The following is a 21712-nucleotide window of genomic DNA, read 5'->3' as shown; positions in this document are numbered from 1 at the left end:
GAAATTGTTTTTTCTTGGTTAAATCATCCCTCCTGCTCATACTGGCAATTAGAAGATCCCTTCATAATACACTTATAATGTAAGTGATGTGGACCAAAATCCACAGTCCTCATTCTGTGCAAAATTGTATTTAAAAGTTTATTTGGAGCTAATATGAAGCTTCAGCCATCCAAAGTTGCCAAATCAAGTAGATATCTTTAAATGTTACATCTCTTAGTGCCAAAGTCCCTCTTTTTGTTACTATACTTCAACCGCAGCTCAACAGAGAAACTCTTTCCAAGGAAACACAAAGAGGGACTTTAATGCTAAAAAGACTGTAAATATGGTAGATATCCACTTGATATGACTAACTCAGACTGCTGAAGCCTCATATAAGCTTCAGATACACTTTTAAATGTTTTTTTGCACAAAATGACTGTATGGACACACTGTGGATTTTGGTCCCCATCACTTACTTTGAAAGCACACTTTAAGGGGATCTTTTATTAGCCAGCATAAGATAAGAAATACTTTATTGTATGAACAGGAGGAATGATTACAGTGACGAGCATTGACTGTTTCAGTGTTCATATGGACATCTGACTTGAAAAATTGTGAACCTATCCTCTGATACTCAACAAAAGCATGGCTTGAAAATACTTAAATTTATTCGGTATATTCATACAAAACAACATATCTTTGCCTCAGATACAAAGTGAAACCAAAACTTTACATTGATTTTGTTTAAAAGCAAATCCCTTCAATGACAGAGAGCAAAAGGGATTACAACAATGTCTGGACAGACATAATCTCACAGGCTTGCAAAAGGTTATATATTTTTAGAGTAATATTTCACTTTTATTTAATTTCCTGGGTGGAACAGTACTGTTTTGAGAGAGTATTCCTATCACGGAGTACATTCTCTTCACTTTTATTTTCCCATTTTAGACCAAAAAAAAAAATGTTACTGTATGTTGATCCTGTTTAGAGTTTGTCTAATGTGTTTGAGGGTTATTTTGTGAAAAGTATTGTAAACCCATAAACCACATTATGAACCCATGATCATCTATCTGGGGTCCAAACTTCCACCACCTCCCATATTCATATTAGCTCTTGCTGTGACATCAAACATACAACAAAACATCTGACAATTGTTCATAACATTCATGTGCCCAGCTGATAACAGATTTACTGCGATCTGACATTTCAAAAACACAAATATAGCTGGAAGATAGCAACAATTTTACTTGCATAGAGCAGCTGTATGATCAAAACACCATCTTGGTGCAAGTCTCAAAATGTAGTTTAATGAAATAATAGAAAAATGCATGGATGAAATCATCCTTTGTAACCCAAGCATTTGCCGCTACCCTCATTTAGCTTCCCCAAAATGTGAAAGTGAAAATATAAATGTTACAGCGGTGGGTGTTATACACATTATTCATCGAGCACCTCCTTCTATGTTCATGCCACAACTCTCCTCCACCTATTTTTCAAAGTGGACCTACTATATTTACCTATGTTATAAAGGACTGTGCACATCAGTGTGCAAGGCAGTCAGTGCAAAGGAAACAGCTACTGCTTTTCATCTCGAGTCACATAACTGCAACTGCCGTCTATTCAGAGTCCTTTTTAGAGGAGTCCTTGATCTTCTTCTGTCTCAGGTCTGCATCTCCCTCTGTGTATGAGTATCATCAACTCTGTGGAGACAGACAAAAGATTATACCTTGCACACGGAGACACACAGCTCATACTGCAAAACAAATCTTACAAACTCGATTCATCAAGGTCAAAACAAAGTTCCTACCTGCTCAACATGTATATCATCTGCCCAGGATCATCTGCAAATACCCTGCAACATCAAAAGAATGGCTCCATTAAAAGAACATACGCTCACTAACCCATGAAGCGTGTACACACACACTGATTCCATTATGGACATTGTCCATTAGCTCTTAAGTGTTTTTCCATCCATCAGTTCAGGACAGGGTTGAGGACCCTTAAGGTCTAAGTTTGGGTCTTATCAAGAAAATTGGGTTGTTTTTAATTTCACTGCATGTCATTCTACCTTCTCTTCTCTCCCATGACTTCACTGACAAAATTATGGCTTTATTAATCAGTTTTGTCCATAAAAAGGCAGAAAAGATTGAAAATGTGCATCGTTATTTCTATAAAATATTTAAATGTCTTGCTTTGTCTGAGGAACAATCTAAAATTATATTATTAGATAGATATTTAGTTTAATATCATAGATGTTGATGGAAACTAACAAATATTGTCACTTAAAAAAATACTTAAATGATTAATCAATTATCAAAGTTGATGCAGATTAATTTTTTCCCAATCAATTAGTCGATTCATTCAATTGTTTCAGCTCTAGATGAGATCGATGGAGTGTTTGTGGGGGAAACACAGTTAGATATCTGATGGGAAAACCAGTCACTGCAGGGTTAGTATGAAAAACCACGGAACAATTCTCTTACCCATCTCCCCAGTGGTACAAGGCCCGGTCTTGGTAGAACATGGAGAGAAACAGCCACACACTTATTGTCTCGACCCAGAAGATGACAAAAAGGAACCATAGTGATGAGAGCAGGACTTCACACAACATTCTGGAGATCTGTAAGGAAGACAACAGATAGAACAGTATGTGATGCCTGCTGGAATATACTGGGTCTATTAAAAGTATTTATCTCTCCTCTGACTTTTTTGTATTATTCCTCTACTTTGAATTAGGGTTCGTCAGTAAGACAATATGAGTTTGTCTACTGTCAAAGATTTTGCAATACATATCATTTACATTACCACTTTGATAACTCTGGGTATTAAACCATCTTGGGAAACGTTGAAAATCATGTTGTTTCATGTTGTGAATTCATATCTGGATCTATGACCAAAATGTTGCTGTTTTCAGTAAGCTGGCAGCATGCGGGACCTCTCTACTTTGCTTTGCATGATTTCCTTCACATCTGTGCGTTACTAAACTTATTATGCATGCATAAACATTAAAATAGGAAATATTGTAAATAATATTAAGTTTGATATGCATATAGCAAGGCAACGAAGGATGCTAAATGTTTTTTCTTCTGGCATGATTTAGATGTTGAGTACATTCATTCATCATTCTTCTCATACTGTATTTGGTTTATGCAAGTCTACCCCGTGTTTGAATATGACATTTACAGTATGTCACATAAAATACTGGTACAGTGAGTAATATATCTGGATAACTAGCATTACACAAAACAAACTGTAACATTAAAATATATAGCTACAGTTAGACATAACAAATGCCACAATAAATGTATACAAAAGTACTGTATGTTAGTAACATATAAACTGTACAAGGTTTATTTACAAAAGATAGGCTATTTGTAGTGGTGGAATGTTACTAAGTACATTTACTCAAGTACTGTACTTAAGTACACATTTGAGGTACTTGTACTTATCTTGAGTATTTCAATTTTATGCTATTTTGTACATTTCATTGTTTAAATTGTCTGTTCTTTTCTTTTTTTTAAGTAAGCACTTTGTGTGAAAGGTGCTATATAGCTAAATAGAGTGTGTTAAAAAAAACAAAAACAACATATGATACACTTAATATAATATGATGCAGTACTATTACTATTATATACCCAAAGTATCTTAAATTGGCTCCACATTGATAAACTATATTAAAATGCTCTTACATGTATTTGTTGGTGATAAAAACAAACAATAAAATATATTATAATAATATGACTCTAAAAGAAGCCAGTCTGTATAATGAGTACTTAAAGTTAATTTTGCTGATGATACTTTTATACTAAGTAACATTTGGAAATTCAGGACTTTTAATTGTAATGGAGTATTTTTTATAGATGACAGTATTTCTTCTTTTACTTAAGGATCTGAATACTTCTTCCACCACTGGATATTTTATAGATTAGCTGATGTTGCCAAAACGGTAGATAAACACTTTTTTTTCTTTTTACATTTTGCTGGTAGCTAAAACCTAAGTTATGATACCAGCGTCAAAGCGTTTTCTTAATGTAACGTTAGTCAATTAACTTAAAGATACGGCTAAGTTAACCGACACAGACGTTATTTCAGTTCTGTACCGTTACAGTCGGTTAACGTTAATGTTATAAAGTTGTCATAGTGATAATGACGTTGACTAGCTCGCTAGCTTGGCAGCTAACGTTACAGTATAAAGTTATTGTGCTAGCCTGCTAATGCTAGCTAGCCCCCAGTTCGTGTAGCTAGTTCAGCTAATCATTAAATGTTTGAATTTGATATGAAAGGTTAAATTTAACGTGATTAAGGCATCACCAATGCAAAAAACAGCAATTCAGTTACACAAGTGGATCAAAGTGGAGCTACTTTGATTTACGTTTGACGCGACGTTACATATTGTCCCAGTTCCATATTATATAATATATAACATATTATAACGTTCTTAAAATAAATATATAGTCGTGCTGTATAACTATGTGCTTACTCAAATGAAAGACGCTTGAGACGGCATTCCCTCTGCAGGTTAGGAAAACATTTTGTTTATAATGCTCATCACGTATCGTCACGTTGAGTATATTTCCGGTGTCGTGCCAGAGCGAGAGGGTGCGTCATCATCCAGGCCCGACACCCACACTTGCAGTCTTGCAGCATGGATGTATAATAAGAACTTTATAGAACTTATATATAATACATCCATGACTCAAATTCACGCACTGCCAGGTGTTTTTTTGTTTAATTATTTGTTTATGTATTTATTATTATGGAAAAGGATTCATTTACATACATCAAGGCTTAGAAACTATAACACACTAGTTACTGTAACACACAAAGTGGCAAATCCTACCAGAATGTCAGAGTGCATATAGTGGAAAAACAGATGATCTGTAGTTTCAGTTTCCTACTGCCAGGTAGAAGGCAAAGTGTGTCCCACATCTAAAATATACCAACACACACAACACTTCTCCCACACTTTATGCACGCTTCTAATACCTATTGGCTGGTTTTAGGACAGACAATGGTCAACTAATGAGAAGAAGTTTATAAATTGGATTTAGCATGAATATTATCATCCATATCTACTGTTTGGGGTTTAAAATTACAACAGAAAGAATGGGAAACAAGCTTACATCATCAATCTTATAATTGTCTTAGCTAAGTTTCAGATTCATAAGTGAAAGTTTGCCAACAAAAAACATCTGTTCTCAGTTTTTCATAAAGAATGTGAGCAGTACTTACAGATGAGTTACTGCATGAATGACGGCAGGTCCTATTAATCAAGAGTGTCCCAGTGAGCTCTGATTAACCTCCACACTCTTGTGGTCTTAACAGGTACTTGGACACTGTGACAGTAATCGGAAATACGTTGAACAAGCAGCCACTTTACTACTTGCAAACACTGCAAGTGTGGGTATAGGGACGGACCCAGAGAGAGAGAGAGAGAAAAAAAGAGGAAATCACTTTTTGGCAAGCAGGAACCTGAATTACTGGTTCTATTTACCCTTTAGATGTATTTAAACTGGTGAAAAAGGATTGGGTTGTTTATAGTCTTGAAAAATATAACCCACAGGAGTCAAATAGAGTTACTCTGATGCAGAAAACAAGTAACAAGTAACAAGGTATGAGCTGCAATCACTTTTTGGCTAGAAGAAAGTTGCATTTTACTTGTTTTAATGGCCCTTAAGAGATATTTAAACTGTACTTTAAACTTAAATGTTTTGCTTTTGAAACTGGCTGGTTAGTGGCATATACCAAATCTTTATTCATAATTGAGTAAAACACTACAGCTCATTGAAACAAGTCAACATTTGTCACAGGCAAATATTGCCTAATGTCAAATAAAGCCTATATGGGATATACATACATCCAGCTGACAACTGAGGAATACCTGATTGCACTCCAAACTGCAATGACTTCCTTTTGCTAAAATTATAATTGTTCACTATTACAAAGTGGTCATTTTTTGCACTTAATGATGGTTTAAAGGACAGTTCACAATTTTTAAAGTGTATCTTACAACAACAGTCAGGTTCCAAAATGAACACTGAAAGAGGTTTTCATTCCTCTTGTTCATACTGGCTATTAAAAGATCCCCCTCAAATGTGTTTTCAATGTAAGTGATGGGTGCCAGCTTTTATGAGGCTTAATATAGGGAGTAATATCAAGTGGATATCTGCCACATTCAGTCTTTTTAGTATCAAATTCCCTCTTTGTGTTTCCTCAGACAGTGTTTCTCTATTGAGTTGCAGTGGAAGTATAGTAACAAAAAGAGGGACTTTGGCAATAAAAAGACTGTAACGTTAAAAGATATCTACTTGATTTGACTAATTTGGATGGCTGAAGCTTCATATTAGCCTCAGATAAACTTTTAAATGCGTTTTTTCACAGGAGGGCTGTGTAATTTGGCCCAATCATTGGCCCCTTACATTGTAAGTGCATTATGAAGGGATCTTTTAATGGCCAGTATGAACAGGAGGAATGATTATAGCAAGGAAAACCTATTTCAGTGTTCATTTGGGCACCTGATTGTTGTTTTATGACAGGCTAGAAAAATTAAAAACCTGTCCTTTAGATTATTATATTGTGTATACAGCAAAGCACTCATACAGTACAATACTATGAGCTCCAAGAAAAAAACACAAGGCAAGATATACTAAAATTACTTTATTACAGCTGATTTCTGTTCATATCCCTCTGCCAACACAATGGTAAATATAATACAAACAAAATAGTAAATTTGATCCTATTTTTATTCTGTTTTATGAATCTTTTTACACAATTTAAATCCACTTTTAGTACTTTACCATCTCTTATGTAGTATCTTCATAATCTCTCAGACATTCAATAACATGTTCCACCATCTATACATTTTAATACAGGTTATGAGTTGTAGTGGTAATGTGCCAAAAGAAGAATACTGACATCTTCAAAGAAATGCAATCTCTTTTCATAATTTGTCACCACGCCATCTTTTCAAGCCTTTTTATTTTGGCCACTAGACCAGAACCCACTTTTTTTTTTTGTTTCATACATTTCATTCTATCAGCCCAGTGATAGGTAAAACCATGGAGATGATACAATGCAGTGGTATCTGGGCTTGGCAACTCCGGTACGGCACAGTGTTTGACCATAGAAAAGATCGCCATGTTCTCTGTTGCCGGTTCTCATTCAGTATCCCATATGCTTTCAGTCAGTAGGACAAAATTTGACATCAAAGTTAAAAAAAAAAAAAGAAATCCAGGTTGGTGGAGAGGTCTTATGACTGACAATGATCAACAACAATATCCAGACTCCCTCACACACAACATTGACATAAAAGTGAACAAAATGTGTGCATACAAACTTAAGGTTGGCATGTAGGTGAGGTTTGATTGGCCTAACATTCAAACTCTTGGCCTTGGCTTTTGACTTAAGGTAAGATCCCAATAATGATAAATACATTCCCCTTTTCATTACCAAATATTAACAAATCAGAAAAGAAATAACAATGTATATATCCTGTGTTACAGTAGCTGGAACAAAAATCTTGAGATTTGGGACCAAACCATATGTAACTTGATATAATGCATACTTTCTAGGTAGGATATATACATGTGCGGAAAAATTAAAAATCCCACCTCTTAAAGAAAAGACCCCAGCATTTTTGTGTCTTCAAATGTGATAGGAAGTAGATGGAGATGAGTGATAATGCTCAAAGACGGCCAGTTGACTGAATGATTTAAAGGAGATGACAGCCAATACTGTACATGCATATGAGGCATTTTGTCTGTGTACACAAAAACACGAATATCTTCCAATAAGCCATGTCCAGATAACTCATTTTCAGTTGGAAAGGTTTGCTAATATCAGTGTGGTCAGTTAAATAAAGTTATTTTAGAAATTATTTTCTTAAAAAGCTGAGTTAAGTTTTTAAATGTTTTCTTTCATAAAATATACAAATGAACATTTAACTCCAGCTTTGTGGTTCAAGGAAGTATATATCCTCATTATCTCTGGATCGTTATCCTTAAAAGGCCTATTCAACTAGGTGTTTTTTAATTGTCTTTGCGGAAATTGAAGAAAGTAAAGAAATGACTGAGCAGAACCAGAAATTGTTCAGACAGGACCTGCTGAGGCTATCAAAGGAAATACCTAAGTGCTTTTTGCCACATTTATTCATTTTGGCTGTTCTTACAGAGTGTGCGTTGAGTCAATTTTATATTTGTATACTACGATGACATCAACATGTGCTTAATTTAGTCATCCTTGTTCTCGGGTTATGATGAGATTGTGTAACATTTTTAACTTAGCACCTTTTAAATTTTTAGTGTTGCTTTATCGGGTGTTAAAAATTTCAAACTGTGTTGCAGTTTTCTTTGTAGTGCCAAGCCTGCTGTCATGGTCATGACAATTACCTTAATCTACCTGCCTGCACATTAAGGACTCTACAGTTAAGTCGGTTCAGTTTGTTCAGTGGAAACTAGCCAAAACACATCTAAAAAGCCTGCAGCATCCTCACATCCTATGTTCATTCAAAAGTCAGCATAAACAGAAGAGATCACTAACAGCTACAGTTTCAAAACACAGTAAAAGCTGCAGAAAAGGGGAAAAAATGCTTTAACTGGCATACTGTATGTTGCCATACACTAGGCCTTGTCTGCACTTGGGACATTGCTCCTAAAAAATCACAGCACAGGTTAGCTTGACTCCTCAACTACATACGTACCAACAAAACACTCATCCACCAGGTGCTTTGCGAAAAGAAGTCAAATATTAACTTTACAAATATTTAGCGGTATAAAGTGCTTTAAAAAAAAAAAAAGGCAGCAGTTTTAAAAGGCACTAATAAAATCAACATATCAATACTAGGATTGTTTTTGAAGGCAATGAGTCTCCTTTTTTCCTCACAACTCCTTGTGTGAACATGCACACCGACATTCTCCTTAACGCAGGGGTTTCCATGTTCGCCCCCCGAGAGTGCCACCACTCTAAAAGAACTAAAAATACAGTTACTGATATGCACAAGTTATTTTCTATTTCTCACAATTCTCTATTTCTTCAGCCAACATTTATGCATATTCAGTGAATATAATAATAAATCTGAGAGAAGTATTTGGGACCTCTGGAGCTAAGAATGCAGGTGTGTAACAGACTGAACTAAACATAACACTGGCACTGATCTCAATCTGCTAATTAAATCTAAAATATCAAACTATAAACATCTGAGACTGAATTCTATAACCAAAAGGTTAAAAAGGCACAGTAGTAGTGTTGTAGCATACATCAGAAACAGTTAAGATTAGTTTATTTGGCTCTGAATTTATAAAGTCTCATTTTGGCTGATGATCAGGAAAACCAAGTGAAATAAAAACTACTGAATAAAAAGGAGGCATCTAATTTATCACAATGACCATTACAGCAGGCTGGTATCACAACAGCAAAGCGTCTTTAGTCAAGACTGCTGTGTCTTTAACCACCGTCAGAGAATTGGCCAGTGTATAACTGAAAATGAACCAGGTGAGGGAAGGAGGAGGGGGCTCTCTAAACAAAATTAGTTTACTGTGATTGTTTGATACCACATTTCTGAGGACATAATTAACACGTGTCAAAGGATTTCAACAGTGTTTCATGTGCAAAATGAGAGCAATGGCTGTGAATAGCACAAAACATATACTTAAAAAAAATCTGTAGGAGAGAGAGCTGTAAATAAAAAAAAAAAAGGGAATATTATGTGTTGACACTCAAACTGCTAATTTAACACAAACTTAAGAATCTGCATGTGTGCCGATAAACTGCTGTGAGGAGGGGCTGTGCCTCTTCCAGCCCTTTTGACCTGAGCAACATTTATTTCATCACACATCCACATCTGTACATGGGAGAAATGGGGGGGGGGGGTGTAGCAGAGAGAGACAGAGCTGCAGAGCTCAGCTGATACTCTGTCCTGCTGCATTTGTTGGGCATCTACATCTCCGTACTCAGACTTGGACTCCGGGGCTGACATGGGATTTATGTGTAGGAAAGGTGTGACCCGTTAGATATTTGAGAGGTGACACTGGTACTCCTGCTCATGCCCTGCTCACTGCGCCCTCCCGAGGGTGTCCTCCCCATTGCTTGGGGGCTGTTCTGTGCACCTCCACTGCTGCGAGAGACCAGGGCTGCTGATGAGTGGCCCCATGGTTGGGGACCCCCACCTCCCTGCATGCCTTGCCCCCAGCCTTGCTGCATAGGTGGCCCTCCTGGACTGGAGTGATAGTGGTGATGGCTGCCTTGGTGGCTTGATGCTGCGCCCAAACTGCCACTGCCCCAGTGTGGCCCTGGAGAGCTCCCGGATGGGTGCTGTTGCTGATGGTGACTCCAACTTCCTGGAGCCCCGGGAAAGCTATGGCTGAGGGCCTCTGGAGAGATGTTTGATAGCACCATGTTGCTGAAGCCCAGGCGCATACTCTCTGAGTCAAAAGCCTCGACTTCTCGGGCTTGACGTTCCAGCAGGCTCCGGATTCGCTCCAGGCGTTCATTCTGCAAAGACAACATCTCCTCCTCGATCTAAAGAAGAAGGAAAAAATGGTTTTAACAGCACTGTTTATATACAATATTTGCGTCACAGTTAGCAATTACACTTACAGTGCCCTGTGGAGTTTTCTTGTTAACAAAGGTTATGTTTACATTCAGTGTTTCTCACCATGCCGGATACAAATAAAGCTGGTACAGGGTTGTCCTTTATTCTTTTTGAATGCATAAAGCAAACACATTGTTAAATTACTCTTGAAAGTCTCTCCACATCCACAGGTGTTTTCACTTATTTGATTAATTTCACTTTTTCACTTGTGCGGCATAATTAGACCACTTCTCGGGCCTGTATGGCTGTGTTCAGACTGGGCTTGGCATCTCACTCCTGTTACAGTTACAAATTACACCTTTATCATCTTTTTTAGTGCATGGAGTGGAGTCCACTGACCTCATGTAATTCCCAGCATAGCTTTGCCAAGTTTCAATCTGAGCAACCCTAATAAACCAGAATGACTGAAATCCAGTGTGTGTGTGTTGGGCCTTTAAATTAGTTCCTGTAAAACTCAAATCTTGCAGATAATCAATGAGGCAGCGCAATGTAAATCTCCTTATGTGAATGATTTAGAGAGAGAGAAACCTTCTGTTCCAGCAGAGCCCTTCGGAGTGACACCCTCTGCTCCAGGTCCTTCCTCTCACGGTCGTGCTGGGCATCTGTCTGCATCTTGATCTTGCTCTGATAGGCGTTTAGAAGCTCCAGCTCCTGCTGGAGCTGCATTCGTAGGGCTTGGCACTGAGCCTCCTGAGTCTCATCCAGACGTAGCTGAGGACAGAACGACAAACAGGATCAGGATCCATATGATATACATACACATTATTGACAAGGTGACAACATGTAATATAGGCACCATCATGGTCTTACTTCACAACTTTAGGATTCTACATTCCTAACACTGACTCACCGCCTGAGTGGAAAGCATCTCATTGATGGAGTGGTCATACTGCTCTGCCAAGATAGCGAGTTTGCGGTGTTGCTCCTGCTTCAGACGCTTCAGCACAGCCTTGTGCTCTGACTTTGGTGTTGTCTCCAGCAGATGATTCCTCAGTGCCTTGTACTGCCTGGTCTGGATCTTACATGTGTCCTGGAACTGCTTCTTGATCTGTAGCTCTTTGGACTGTTATATGGTGTAATGCAGAGAAAAATACAATGACGTATTTTTTCATATTTAAAGCAAACATCAAGCAACACAGAAACATAATGTTATTATCTTAATTAGGTCTTTGCAATCACAGTAATCTGGGACTCAAACCAAGGATTATTACCAGTGAAATGAGGGCATCTATTGAATATTAAATGTACATGCACGCTCACAAGCAGAGTTCTCACCTTGAGGCTCTTGGGTTGCTGGCGAACCTCCATAACATGTTTGCGTCTGAGTTCCCTCTCCCTCCTCTTGTTGTACTCCTGCTGGTTGGTGAGCTCCGTCTGGTGCTGCAGGCGGATCAGCTCAGCTCTCGTCTTTTGGATGGTGTTGAGCTGGCGGAACTCCAGCTCTTGCATGGACTCATGGTGCCGCAGAAGCATGGCATGTTCCAAGTCCTTCTGGGTCTGACGCTTGTTTAGCTCCTGATTATGTGCACATGGAGGGACAACAAACAACAATGAGATAAGATTGTCACATACCAAGGATAACTACAAATCATTAATTAATTAGACCCAGCAGCAACGGAGAGAGTATAATGTAGGAGAGAGCGCTGACCTCACGCACTAGGTCCTGTTCAATATTGTGGCGAGCAATCAAGATCCTCCGTTTGAACCTGCGGCACTCCAGGTCCAGGTACTGCCTCTGTCTGCGCTGCAAGTTGGCCTCCTCCTCTGCTTGGAAGTGTTGGAAGTTCTCCTTCTGCTTGGACAACCATTCCTGCTTTTCCTTCTTGGGTGTTGACTGGTTTTCATTCAATTCCTACAGGGAGAGAAAACTGCAGGTCACTGGCAGAACTGGCTGCATATTACTGATTGATGTCCATTTTCAAACAACAAGTAAACTGAAACTGAGACTAGCGTAAGGGGCACAAACGCAGCTGGATCCCCTACCTCTTTGAGTTGTTCCTTGCGAAGTTTGTACTCCCGTTTCTGGGATTCTAGGAAGCTGTTGAGCTCTTTCTTCTGCTGGCTCTGGATATGCTGTTGGAACTTCTTCTCATCATTGGTAAATGTTTTTGCCTGATGGAAAAATAAACATCATAATCATTTAGCTCTAGGCAAAATAATAGTGTTTGTTTTATAAATCTGAGGTGAGCACATAAATACAACGAAAACATACATCTTTCTCCATGGATGCCTGGTGCTTCTTTATCAGTTTCTCCATCTCCTGGGCGAAGCTATTCCGCTGATTCTCCAGCTCCTTGTCCAGACGGAGTCTGTGCTCATCCATCTCAGCCTTCAGCTTGTTTTCCAGAGCCATCAGCTGTTTCTGGTGCTGCCGCCGCATGCGCTTGTACCCTAATATCTGCTCCCTTAACTCGGAATCCTGCTCATGCTCTTTAATCTGGCGGGTGAGCTGGCAAGACACAAGATACAGATTCTCTTTAGATTTTTGTTAGATGTATATCCCTCTGTATTGTTTATGATATTTAATGTTTATTTGTATGGGGACAAGTATATAGCATGAACTTATGCCATATACCACAGCTTTTATAGCCGAAGCTAGTCTGCAATGCTTGTCCCTAGATGGGCTTGATTGAGAGAAACATTTTCTTGCATGAACAATATATGCAAGATTGTCATATGTATCATTATATTCAGGAAATTTTGAGAAAAACTTACAGTTTTTTAAAAAAGTATATCAAATCAAATATGTCCAGTTTTAATTACATACAAAATTACAAAGTTATTTTAGCCATCTCTTGATTTGATCTGTCAATACTGTAACTGTGTTCTTACCACTGAGGCTGTGCGTATAGTGGCAAAGTGTTCGCGGTTTCGTTTTGGCCGTGGAGTGTGTGCAGGCGGGGACTGTGCCTCGGTTGGCCGGGTGTGAGGTTCTGACTCTTCATTGTATGTCTCTTCCTCCTGAAGGACAAGCAAAAATACACAAAACATGTAATCAGTGAACAAGATACTGTAAAGCAATATGAAGCAACCAAAATTATGTCTCATGTTGTATTTAAAATGAATAAATAAAGTCATGTAATAATAACTCCTATAACCAATTCTTACCGGTTTGAGGTGTATGACAGAGCTGTTGGACATCACTGTGTGGTCTCCCTCCATGTCCACCTCACTCTTATCATCACCTGCATCTGTTAGACTGTTAACAGAACTGCTCTGGGAACTTGCACTGATTGACATACTGGGAATGGATTGATTGCTCCCCACGCTGTTCACTGTACCCGTTCTACCCACACTGTGCTCTGGCTCCTACAAATAACACACACATGGTAGTAACATGGTTAAAACAATGCTTTCTGATAGCATAAGTTGACATAGAACTATAAAATACAACCATCCTAGAGTGGAGATGACAGAAATGGAGAAAGAGAGAGATGCAAGCCAGAAGTGGTTGAAACAGTAACACAACAGACCTCCTCTTCATCTTGTGCCTCAGTTGTGGGGCCATTGTGGGCTTCCTGAAACAGGATCTTCTTCATTTTGCGATATTGCAAATTGTCCAGCTCCCGCACCGCATCCTTAGTTCGATTTATCAGGTCTAATAGAACTGATTCCGGTCGCTCACGCTGGACAAACGCATGCTGAAAGAGAAACACAAAAGATGTCCCTCATTGATATTCCAAATTTTAACAAATACGTGGCCATAAGGATTCATCATAAAACTAACATACCTCTTTCACATCCAACTTTTTTTTTTCCATTCTTACCTTTAAGAGCTCCTCAGAGTTGGGCCTGTCCTGGGGAAATTTCTGAAGGCAAGAATCTACAAAGTTTCGGAAATAATCCGTCCTAAAGTGAAAGATTAAATTGTAGTCACTTTATAGAAACCATCATATTTAAGAAACAATATTTGCAAATGTAATTCTACAACTCACCATTCACTAGACTGCAGCATTGGGCTCTCATTCTGTGCTATGTGGTATAAGGCACTCATTGCATTCATATTGAATAGTGGAGGCTTCCTCTCAGCTATAAACCAAGCAGCCGGTTATATCAAGGAGTCAGATGTTGAGAAGAAAAATGAAATTAAAAAGAGAACATGAAGAACATTATAAGTCATTGACTGAATTTGTGAGCACAATAAATTCTGGCTTCGAGATGTTTATGAGTGTAAAAATAGATGAACTGTCATAATCAGGCCGTACACAACAGTGACCTTACCTAATTCAATGCAGGTTATTCCCAAAGACCAAATGTCCACCTTTCCATCGTACTGACCCTCATCCATAGCTAAGATTACTTCTGGGGCCATCCTAAAAAAAAACAAAAACACACAAGAACATTTAGCAGAATACAAAGATTTAAATGACAATTTCATGAAAATTTTGCAAAGGTATTACAGGAGAGACGTATAACATGCAACATACCAATATGGTGTCCCAACAAAGGAGTTGGCAGGACAGGCAATGGAGGCAGAACCAAAATCTGCTAGTTTTACCTGCCCTGGCTCTGTCAGCAAGATGTTTCCTGCCTTGATATCTCTGTCATAGCACATGAGAGGAAATTATTACAGCTCCACACAGAAGACAGAATGCCTGAGAGCCAAAAGCACTTGCAACCCAGCATGCTCCCAAAACACTTGAAAACACTCACCGGTGAATCATGTTGTGGGAGTGAAGATAAGCCAACCCTTGAAGAGCACCATGGGTAATTGCAGCTATTTCAACTTCTTGTAGAGGTTTCTTGTGAACTGGAGGAGACACATTCACCGTCAGCATTGTAAATCGAGCAAAGAGTCACAAGGATAAACTTGAAAAGAGACTAGTAAGTTCAAAGTTATAACTCACCTTCTAACAAATCTGAAGCTGAGCCAAGACAATACTCCATCACCAGCTGCAATGAAATAATGTCTTGTGTGAATTCTTTATTAATGAATCACTGGGATTAGAATGTCATCATCATCATCGTCACTAGTATTCTCCTTTTTTTATTCTTACCCAGGCAGTGTGCTCTCGTAGATAACATCCTTTGTACTCTATGCTGTTTGGGTGTTGTATTCTCTGCAGGAATTTCACCTCCTTGATTATGTCTTGCCATTTCTGAGAAAACAGTAAAAAGCAGATACATTTGACAACAAACAAAACAACATATCCACTTCCTGACATGAGTAAACATGGCAACAAGCGACTGTTAACATGATATAGATGAGTAAAAGCTCCCGTACCTCACTGGACTGCTTTCCACTGTAGGACATCTTCTTGATGGCCACCACCTCATTTGTCCGCACATCCCGTGCCTGAATGATAAGCATACAGGTGATTGTCATCTTCACTTTAACTTAACCACTTGAATCTACTAATGTTCATTTTAACAACTTAAGCTATATTCATGGGCAATGATGATAATTAATTTTGTTCATATTACTGAAAGTCAGTTTGTCATTAAGGAAATTTACCTGATTTACCTGAAAATTCTGGTTACCATAATATTGTGTCTTAAGGCTTAAATTATGCCTTTTTGTGGCATTAAAACTCGAATTAACAATCACTGTATGGCACACCACCACTATCATGGATAAGGATACATGGTCCACATTAGAGACTTGACTACATGTAGTTGACATGTAGAGTGCAGACCATGCAGACTCAATGTAGCTGTTGGGGCAATGTAACATTGTACAACGACAAGCAAATTGAGTTTCAAGAGGCTGTTAATTGGTACAACACTCTGTTTAAGCAGACTGACATGAGCAATTAATGTTTTCAGCTGTTTGGCCATAACATCCACATTACAGGGACAATATGGCCCACTTTTCCTTAAGATTAAAGAGTGTAAGCAAGCACGAATCTAACTCAAAATATCACACATCACAATTCAATTTTGGGCCAAAAAATACACCACTGGAATCACACAATATCCCAATATTTGATTTTGTCAATATCTCCAAGCTCTACTGGAAAGGTCGTGCATGCTCAACTGTTTACTGGAAGCTTTTAGTGTGTTTCGCTCACAAACTAAGACAGTGTCCCTAAAATAATTCAGCTTTTTTAGGCAGTCGAAAATCATTCTGAAATATTTAAAAGGATCTAAAGGCCTTTGCCAAATACCAAAACAAGCAATCAATAATATCAATATCATCCCAGTAACTCTCACTGATGTAAAGTGCTTACTCAGCATGTTACAAAAGAGCACCAATGTTTTCATATTTCATGCACAAACGTGCAAGCTTACAGCAACCCTTACACTTTGTGTCGTAACTAAATCACAATGGATGAGGCTGTTTGTTTTTTTTACACTGATCAAAAAAATGAAAGAATCTCAAATATCACATCTCTACTATTTTGATTATTTATATATTAATACTTTTTGATGATAACTCTACCTTGTTGTATTTTGTATTACAGTTTCTACCATTTTACCTGAATGAGCCTCAACTCCTCCCCTTTACCAACCCTTCTCCAGGTGTTTTTTTCCCCTATTTTCCTTAAATGTATAATCGATTATTTGGTCCTCATAACCTTTATCTTTTTGCTGGGCAACACTTAAACATCCATTCCTGATCACGAAAAAAAGCTATACTAAGAAAATTAGCTCTGCAGCCTTGACTTGGCTTATTGTGTCATGTTGTGAAATACTCACAAAATATACAGCACCAAAGCTGCCATGTCCGATCTCACGCAGATCTGAGTAGAGCTTTTCTGGGTCCTCCTTGAAGAAGAGCTCAGCGATATCGGGGTCCTTCAGGCTCCCCGCCCGACTGCTGTTGGGCATAATGGGGGGCAATGCCGCTGCCGCCAGGAACTATCTGGGTCTGCGACAGCGACTTACAAGCCCCCTCCGATGGCTCATCTGCAGGACAGTGGTCTCATATGTGTTCAGAGCTGAAGGTTCAAAGGAAAGACAAAACTTAGTGTGTTGCAGAGGGATGTAGCCTTGACAAAATATGTATGCATATGTTGCTACTGTAAATTAGACAGGGCCTATATATGAACACTGAATATGAATCGACAGCAGAGACGTAGAATATGCTGCAGGTGAGGTGTGAGAAGTTTCTATGGATGTTTTGATAGTTTTTCTGTCATAAAAATGAATCACTGTTGTAACCAAGATGAATTCAAGCTGATCACACTTGTTGCTCTCCATTAAGGAGAAAAAACCTAGAGGTGGTGACTATTCGATACTAAAATATTTTATTTTGGGTTGAGTGTCACCTTTAAAGTTTTTGGAAATGTTTTTGTTTTCAGCAGAATGATAACCAAAAATCAAGACACAACCACACCTCTGTGAACTAGCTCAACGTTATCCACTGTGCCTATGAATTAACAAGCACTTTAACATAAGACACACATATTTTCTACTTTTACACTTTTGAAATCACACCTCTCTGATATACAGTACATGTGAGCGACAGCAGAGCCTAATAAGCTGAGTGAGGGAAGGCTAAACGAGACATTCACTGAACAATGATGTCAGGTACAAGTGTGCAGAATGGCCAGTCTGAAATCCTGAGGTAGAAAAAGATAAGTCTCCTGTTTCCATAGTAACAGCAAGTACAGCATGGAAATCAGTGGGCTGCGTCCTGACATCCTCCCCTCACACCTTCAGTGGCTGGTATGTAGACAGACAGATGTGAGGAGGATACAAAGAAAAGTCTCACACACCTGACAATCTCCAGCTCTCCAGCTTGAACAAAGAAACCAAGGAAACAACACGCTGCTTCACCAACTGAAACAAAGCATTCCAGTGATAGGTCTACTCGTTAAACCTGTACGCACTCGGTAAACACATGTTCTCAAACATACCAAACGCCGTCTGCTCATATAGTCAGCCTTGCTACAAGTAATTAAAATGTCAGATCACCCAAATGTCATGCAGGTAGTTTTTTGCAGGTTTTATTTGCCTGGGTTTTGAGAAATCCACAAAGCTGCCACATCCCAATACAGTGCAGATAAATAATTTGTCTGTAGTTGTCACCATGTTGGGAAAATTACATCTGAAAAACTAGAAAAGAAGCTCGCCTTCTCAAAACATAACATCTTGGAAACCCGGGATAATCCGCCAACCTCGAACCGCTGTCATTCTGAACTGTCTAGTGCTGCAATTAAAGATTATTTTCACTATTGATTATTTTCGCAATTAGTTGTTTGGCTTATAAAATGTCAGAAAATGGTGAAAAATGTCAATCACCAAGTTTCCCAAAGCCTAAAATACAACCTAAAATGTCTTGTTTTGCTCCAACTAACAGCCCACAATCCAAAGATATTCACTTTACTATCATAGCAGTCTAAAGAAACCTGAAAATGTTTACAATGTTCACATTTAAAAGGCAGGAACAAGAGAATTTTGGATTTTTTTCTTTAAAAATTACTCAAAAAGATTATCAAAATAGTTATAATACTTCTATAATCATCTTATTCTGAATGTAAAAACACTGAAAAATATCCACAGTAGGGTGTGTGCATTAGCCTTATCTCAAAGCCTCACCACATAAAACCAAACCTATCTGCATGACTAGATACTACTAGTGGACATGATATGAGGGAAAATGTGGGTTTATTATTTTGTTTGTTTTAATTTTAGGTGAACTGACCCATTCAAATTAAAGAAATGGACAGAATGTAGTATGGGTCCAGAATTCCTCTGCCAAGCTTTAACTTTAAACTATCTGCTGTCTATTAAATGGTTTCTTATGGGCTTTACGGCTGTAATACAGATGTAGACTGTAAAAGATCACTGAGGAAAGTTTACTGAGTCCATGCGGCTCAGATGATCAGCTGCAAACAGATGCAGAGCTGACGCTAGAGTCACAAGACTTCTTTCCCAGCCTGGGAGAAACAGCCCCCAGTTCAAGCAGACATCTTTTGTCTCACAACAACACTGAACAACTCACTATTCCACACAGATGCAGCCACGGCCCTGAAATAAAGCCTCATTACCATGTTGGACTGTGCCTCTTTATTGCCATTGTTCTTTACTACATTGTCGCTCATGAATGAGCTTTGTTGTCATATCTCATGATGGCATTTTCAACTGTGGATACGTGAGCACAAAAGTGAGTGATGATAACTGATACCTTCATAAAGCACCCTTTGCGTTCCAGCTAACACACACACACACACATACATATGGACAAGAATGCAGCAGGACAGGACAACAAAGCTGGAGGGTTGGAATTCCCAATTTATGCCCTCACTGCTGCATTTCTCAGCATTTCCTGTTCGCACAGCTATAGGGAGATAGGAATGGGGCCTGGTGAGCATTTTGACTACTGATTATTTGTATTTTTTTGACATTCAGTAGCAGCCATGGTATAAAATACTCAGACATACATTGCAATTTATCCCACAGTGATAAAAATTCACAGTTTTTAAAATTCCCAAACCACACAGAGCTAAGTCAGCTTAACAAAAATACAACTGCCACCTCCTGTAGTAAACAGCATGCCATATAAACTAATCAATAACTTAGGTCACTTAAGTCATTTCCTTTTGGCACACCAATCCATACACAAAAAACACACAATCACAAACAGGTGTCAACCACCAGGGTGTCCTTTATCTTATCAACCATTTAAAAACAACAAAAACCTATGTCTTTAATCTTTTAGGGCAATAAATGTTTATGCACTGGCCTACTTTACATTAATAAAATAAGATGGCAACTGGGCCCAAATAGTCATAATCTCTCTGTGGGTAAAAACACTGTGAAAACAACAGCAACAACAACAACAACCTTAAAACAACCCCGTGGAGTAGAGGTAGTAGCCCAGCTTTACCTGCTGCGTTGTTAGTATTCATGGCAAGCTAACCTAAGTTACCTGTGGCTAGGTAATACCACACTGGAGTTTCAACACAAGCGGAATTAGAGAGGTCACGAAGTAGGATTAGCTAAAAGTTGTCACTTTCCAACAGCTGTTTCAACTGTCTCGCAAGAAAGTCAAACTACCGAAGTCTTACATGTAATGCCTTCAGGTTTCAGGAGCTGACTGTAGTGTTAGCTGCACACCAAACTTAATGTCAGCTAGGCTAAGTTAACTTACGTGTCATATGATAAAACAATCCCAGCAATATACACGACGTGTTAACAGCGTGAACAGTTCAGTATCTACAGGAAATGAGGTGTAACGACACCAACTTTAAGAGTCATGTATTAGAGATGGCTAAATTAGCAGGCTAACCTATGTGATGTTTGCTATGTTAGCTTAGCCAGTTAGCCGAAACTCACCCTCTTGTGACAGGCCAGGTTTCAGCGGTGCAGAGACTGTCGTGTAATTCAAAACAGTTTGGGATTATAAAAGTGCTCTTTCCCTTTTCATTCCCGACGCGGTGAATTAGTACACCAAATTCTTCCGGTTCTTGACGCTGTCAATCGATTCTAACATACAGATTTGTGTATTATAATAGGTTAAAATCCCCACCCTTGAAGTAACTGGGGTGCCAGAGTAGTCGAGTCCCACTCCCAGCCAGGTCCAAAGATGGCTGCCGAGCGCTCCGCCGCCGCCTCCCTTCGTGAAAATAGGAGAATGTGAGGGAAGTTCAAACACCTCCAAAACACCCATAAACAAGCCACGATACTCTCCTCGATGCCGATAGGAAAATAAGGATATGGCTTAGCACACTGGCATGTTAACTAACTACTTGAGTCTATAGTTGTGTTGTAACTCCGGCTGACTGTCCGCCTTCCTGCAAACAGCAGTTCCGCCCTGCCTATTGCAGTAAACTCTCTCTGACCCAAAAACATCCAGAGGCGGAGACATTGTAGCATAATTAACAAACACCAGGCCAATAATATACTCAACTCTTGCAAAACTTTTTATTCTGTTATGATGTAGCATCTCTACGGATGGGCACTGCATTCACCAGGCCTTATCTCATAATATGACTCACTATCTCATAATTAAGGTAAATTATCTGATAATTATGACTTACTATTTCATAATTAAGGGGAAAAAACTCACAAATATGACTTACTATCTCATAATTATGAGAAAATATCCCATGATTATGAATAGAGATATCAAAATTATGAGATAGTAAGTCATAATTAGAAGATCTGAATTATGTAGGTCATAATTAGAGGCCTCCATTTTTTTTTTTTATTGGAGAAGGCAATGCATTTCTGTACAGCTCCTCATATTTTCAGGTT

General features: G+C 38.7%; 1 protein-coding gene and 1 long non-coding RNA gene across 3 annotated transcripts; both read right to left on the bottom strand.

Annotated features, from left to right (window-relative positions):
• Positions 1-629: 629 nt before the first annotated feature.
• On the bottom strand, positions 630-4583 carry LOC122983532. Its single transcript, XR_006403726.1, has 4 exons — positions 4460-4583; positions 2463-2599; positions 1787-1831; positions 630-1679 (listed from the first exon to the last, which is right to left on the bottom strand). It is a non-coding gene; the product is annotated as an uncharacterized LOC122983532 (long non-coding RNA).
• A 2038-nt stretch (positions 4584-6621) lies between these two features.
• Positions 6622-21280, bottom strand: taok1a (TAO kinase 1a). 2 transcript variants are annotated; one of them, XM_044353307.1, is made up of 20 exons: positions 20792-21280; positions 17207-17448; positions 15792-15863; positions 15565-15666; positions 15415-15460; positions 15221-15317; positions 14995-15108; positions 14789-14880; positions 14503-14596; positions 14335-14416; positions 14041-14208; positions 13676-13876; positions 13400-13528; positions 12780-13016; positions 12551-12679; positions 12216-12419; positions 11843-12082; positions 11418-11630; positions 11096-11278; positions 6622-10494 (listed from the first exon to the last, which is right to left on the bottom strand). In XM_044353307.1, the coding sequence occupies exons 2-20, from the start codon at positions 17336-17338 to the stop codon at positions 9958-9960; spliced, it is 3072 nt and encodes a 1023-aa protein (XP_044209242.1). In that variant the 5' UTR covers positions 17339-17448; positions 20792-21280; the 3' UTR covers positions 6622-9957. The 2 variants fall into 2 exon arrangements, with proteins under 2 accessions (XP_044209242.1, XP_044209243.1); XM_044353308.1 differs by having other exon boundaries at positions 20985-21280.
• Between the last annotated feature and the right edge of the window lie 432 nt (positions 21281-21712).

This window comes from Thunnus albacares, chromosome 6, assembly GCF_914725855.1.
Source record: "Thunnus albacares chromosome 6, fThuAlb1.1, whole genome shotgun sequence".
NCBI lineage: Eukaryota > Metazoa > Chordata > Actinopteri > Scombriformes > Scombridae > Thunnus > Thunnus albacares.
Note: the sequence above shows the minus strand (reverse complement) of the source record. Positions and strands in the feature narration are given on the sequence as shown.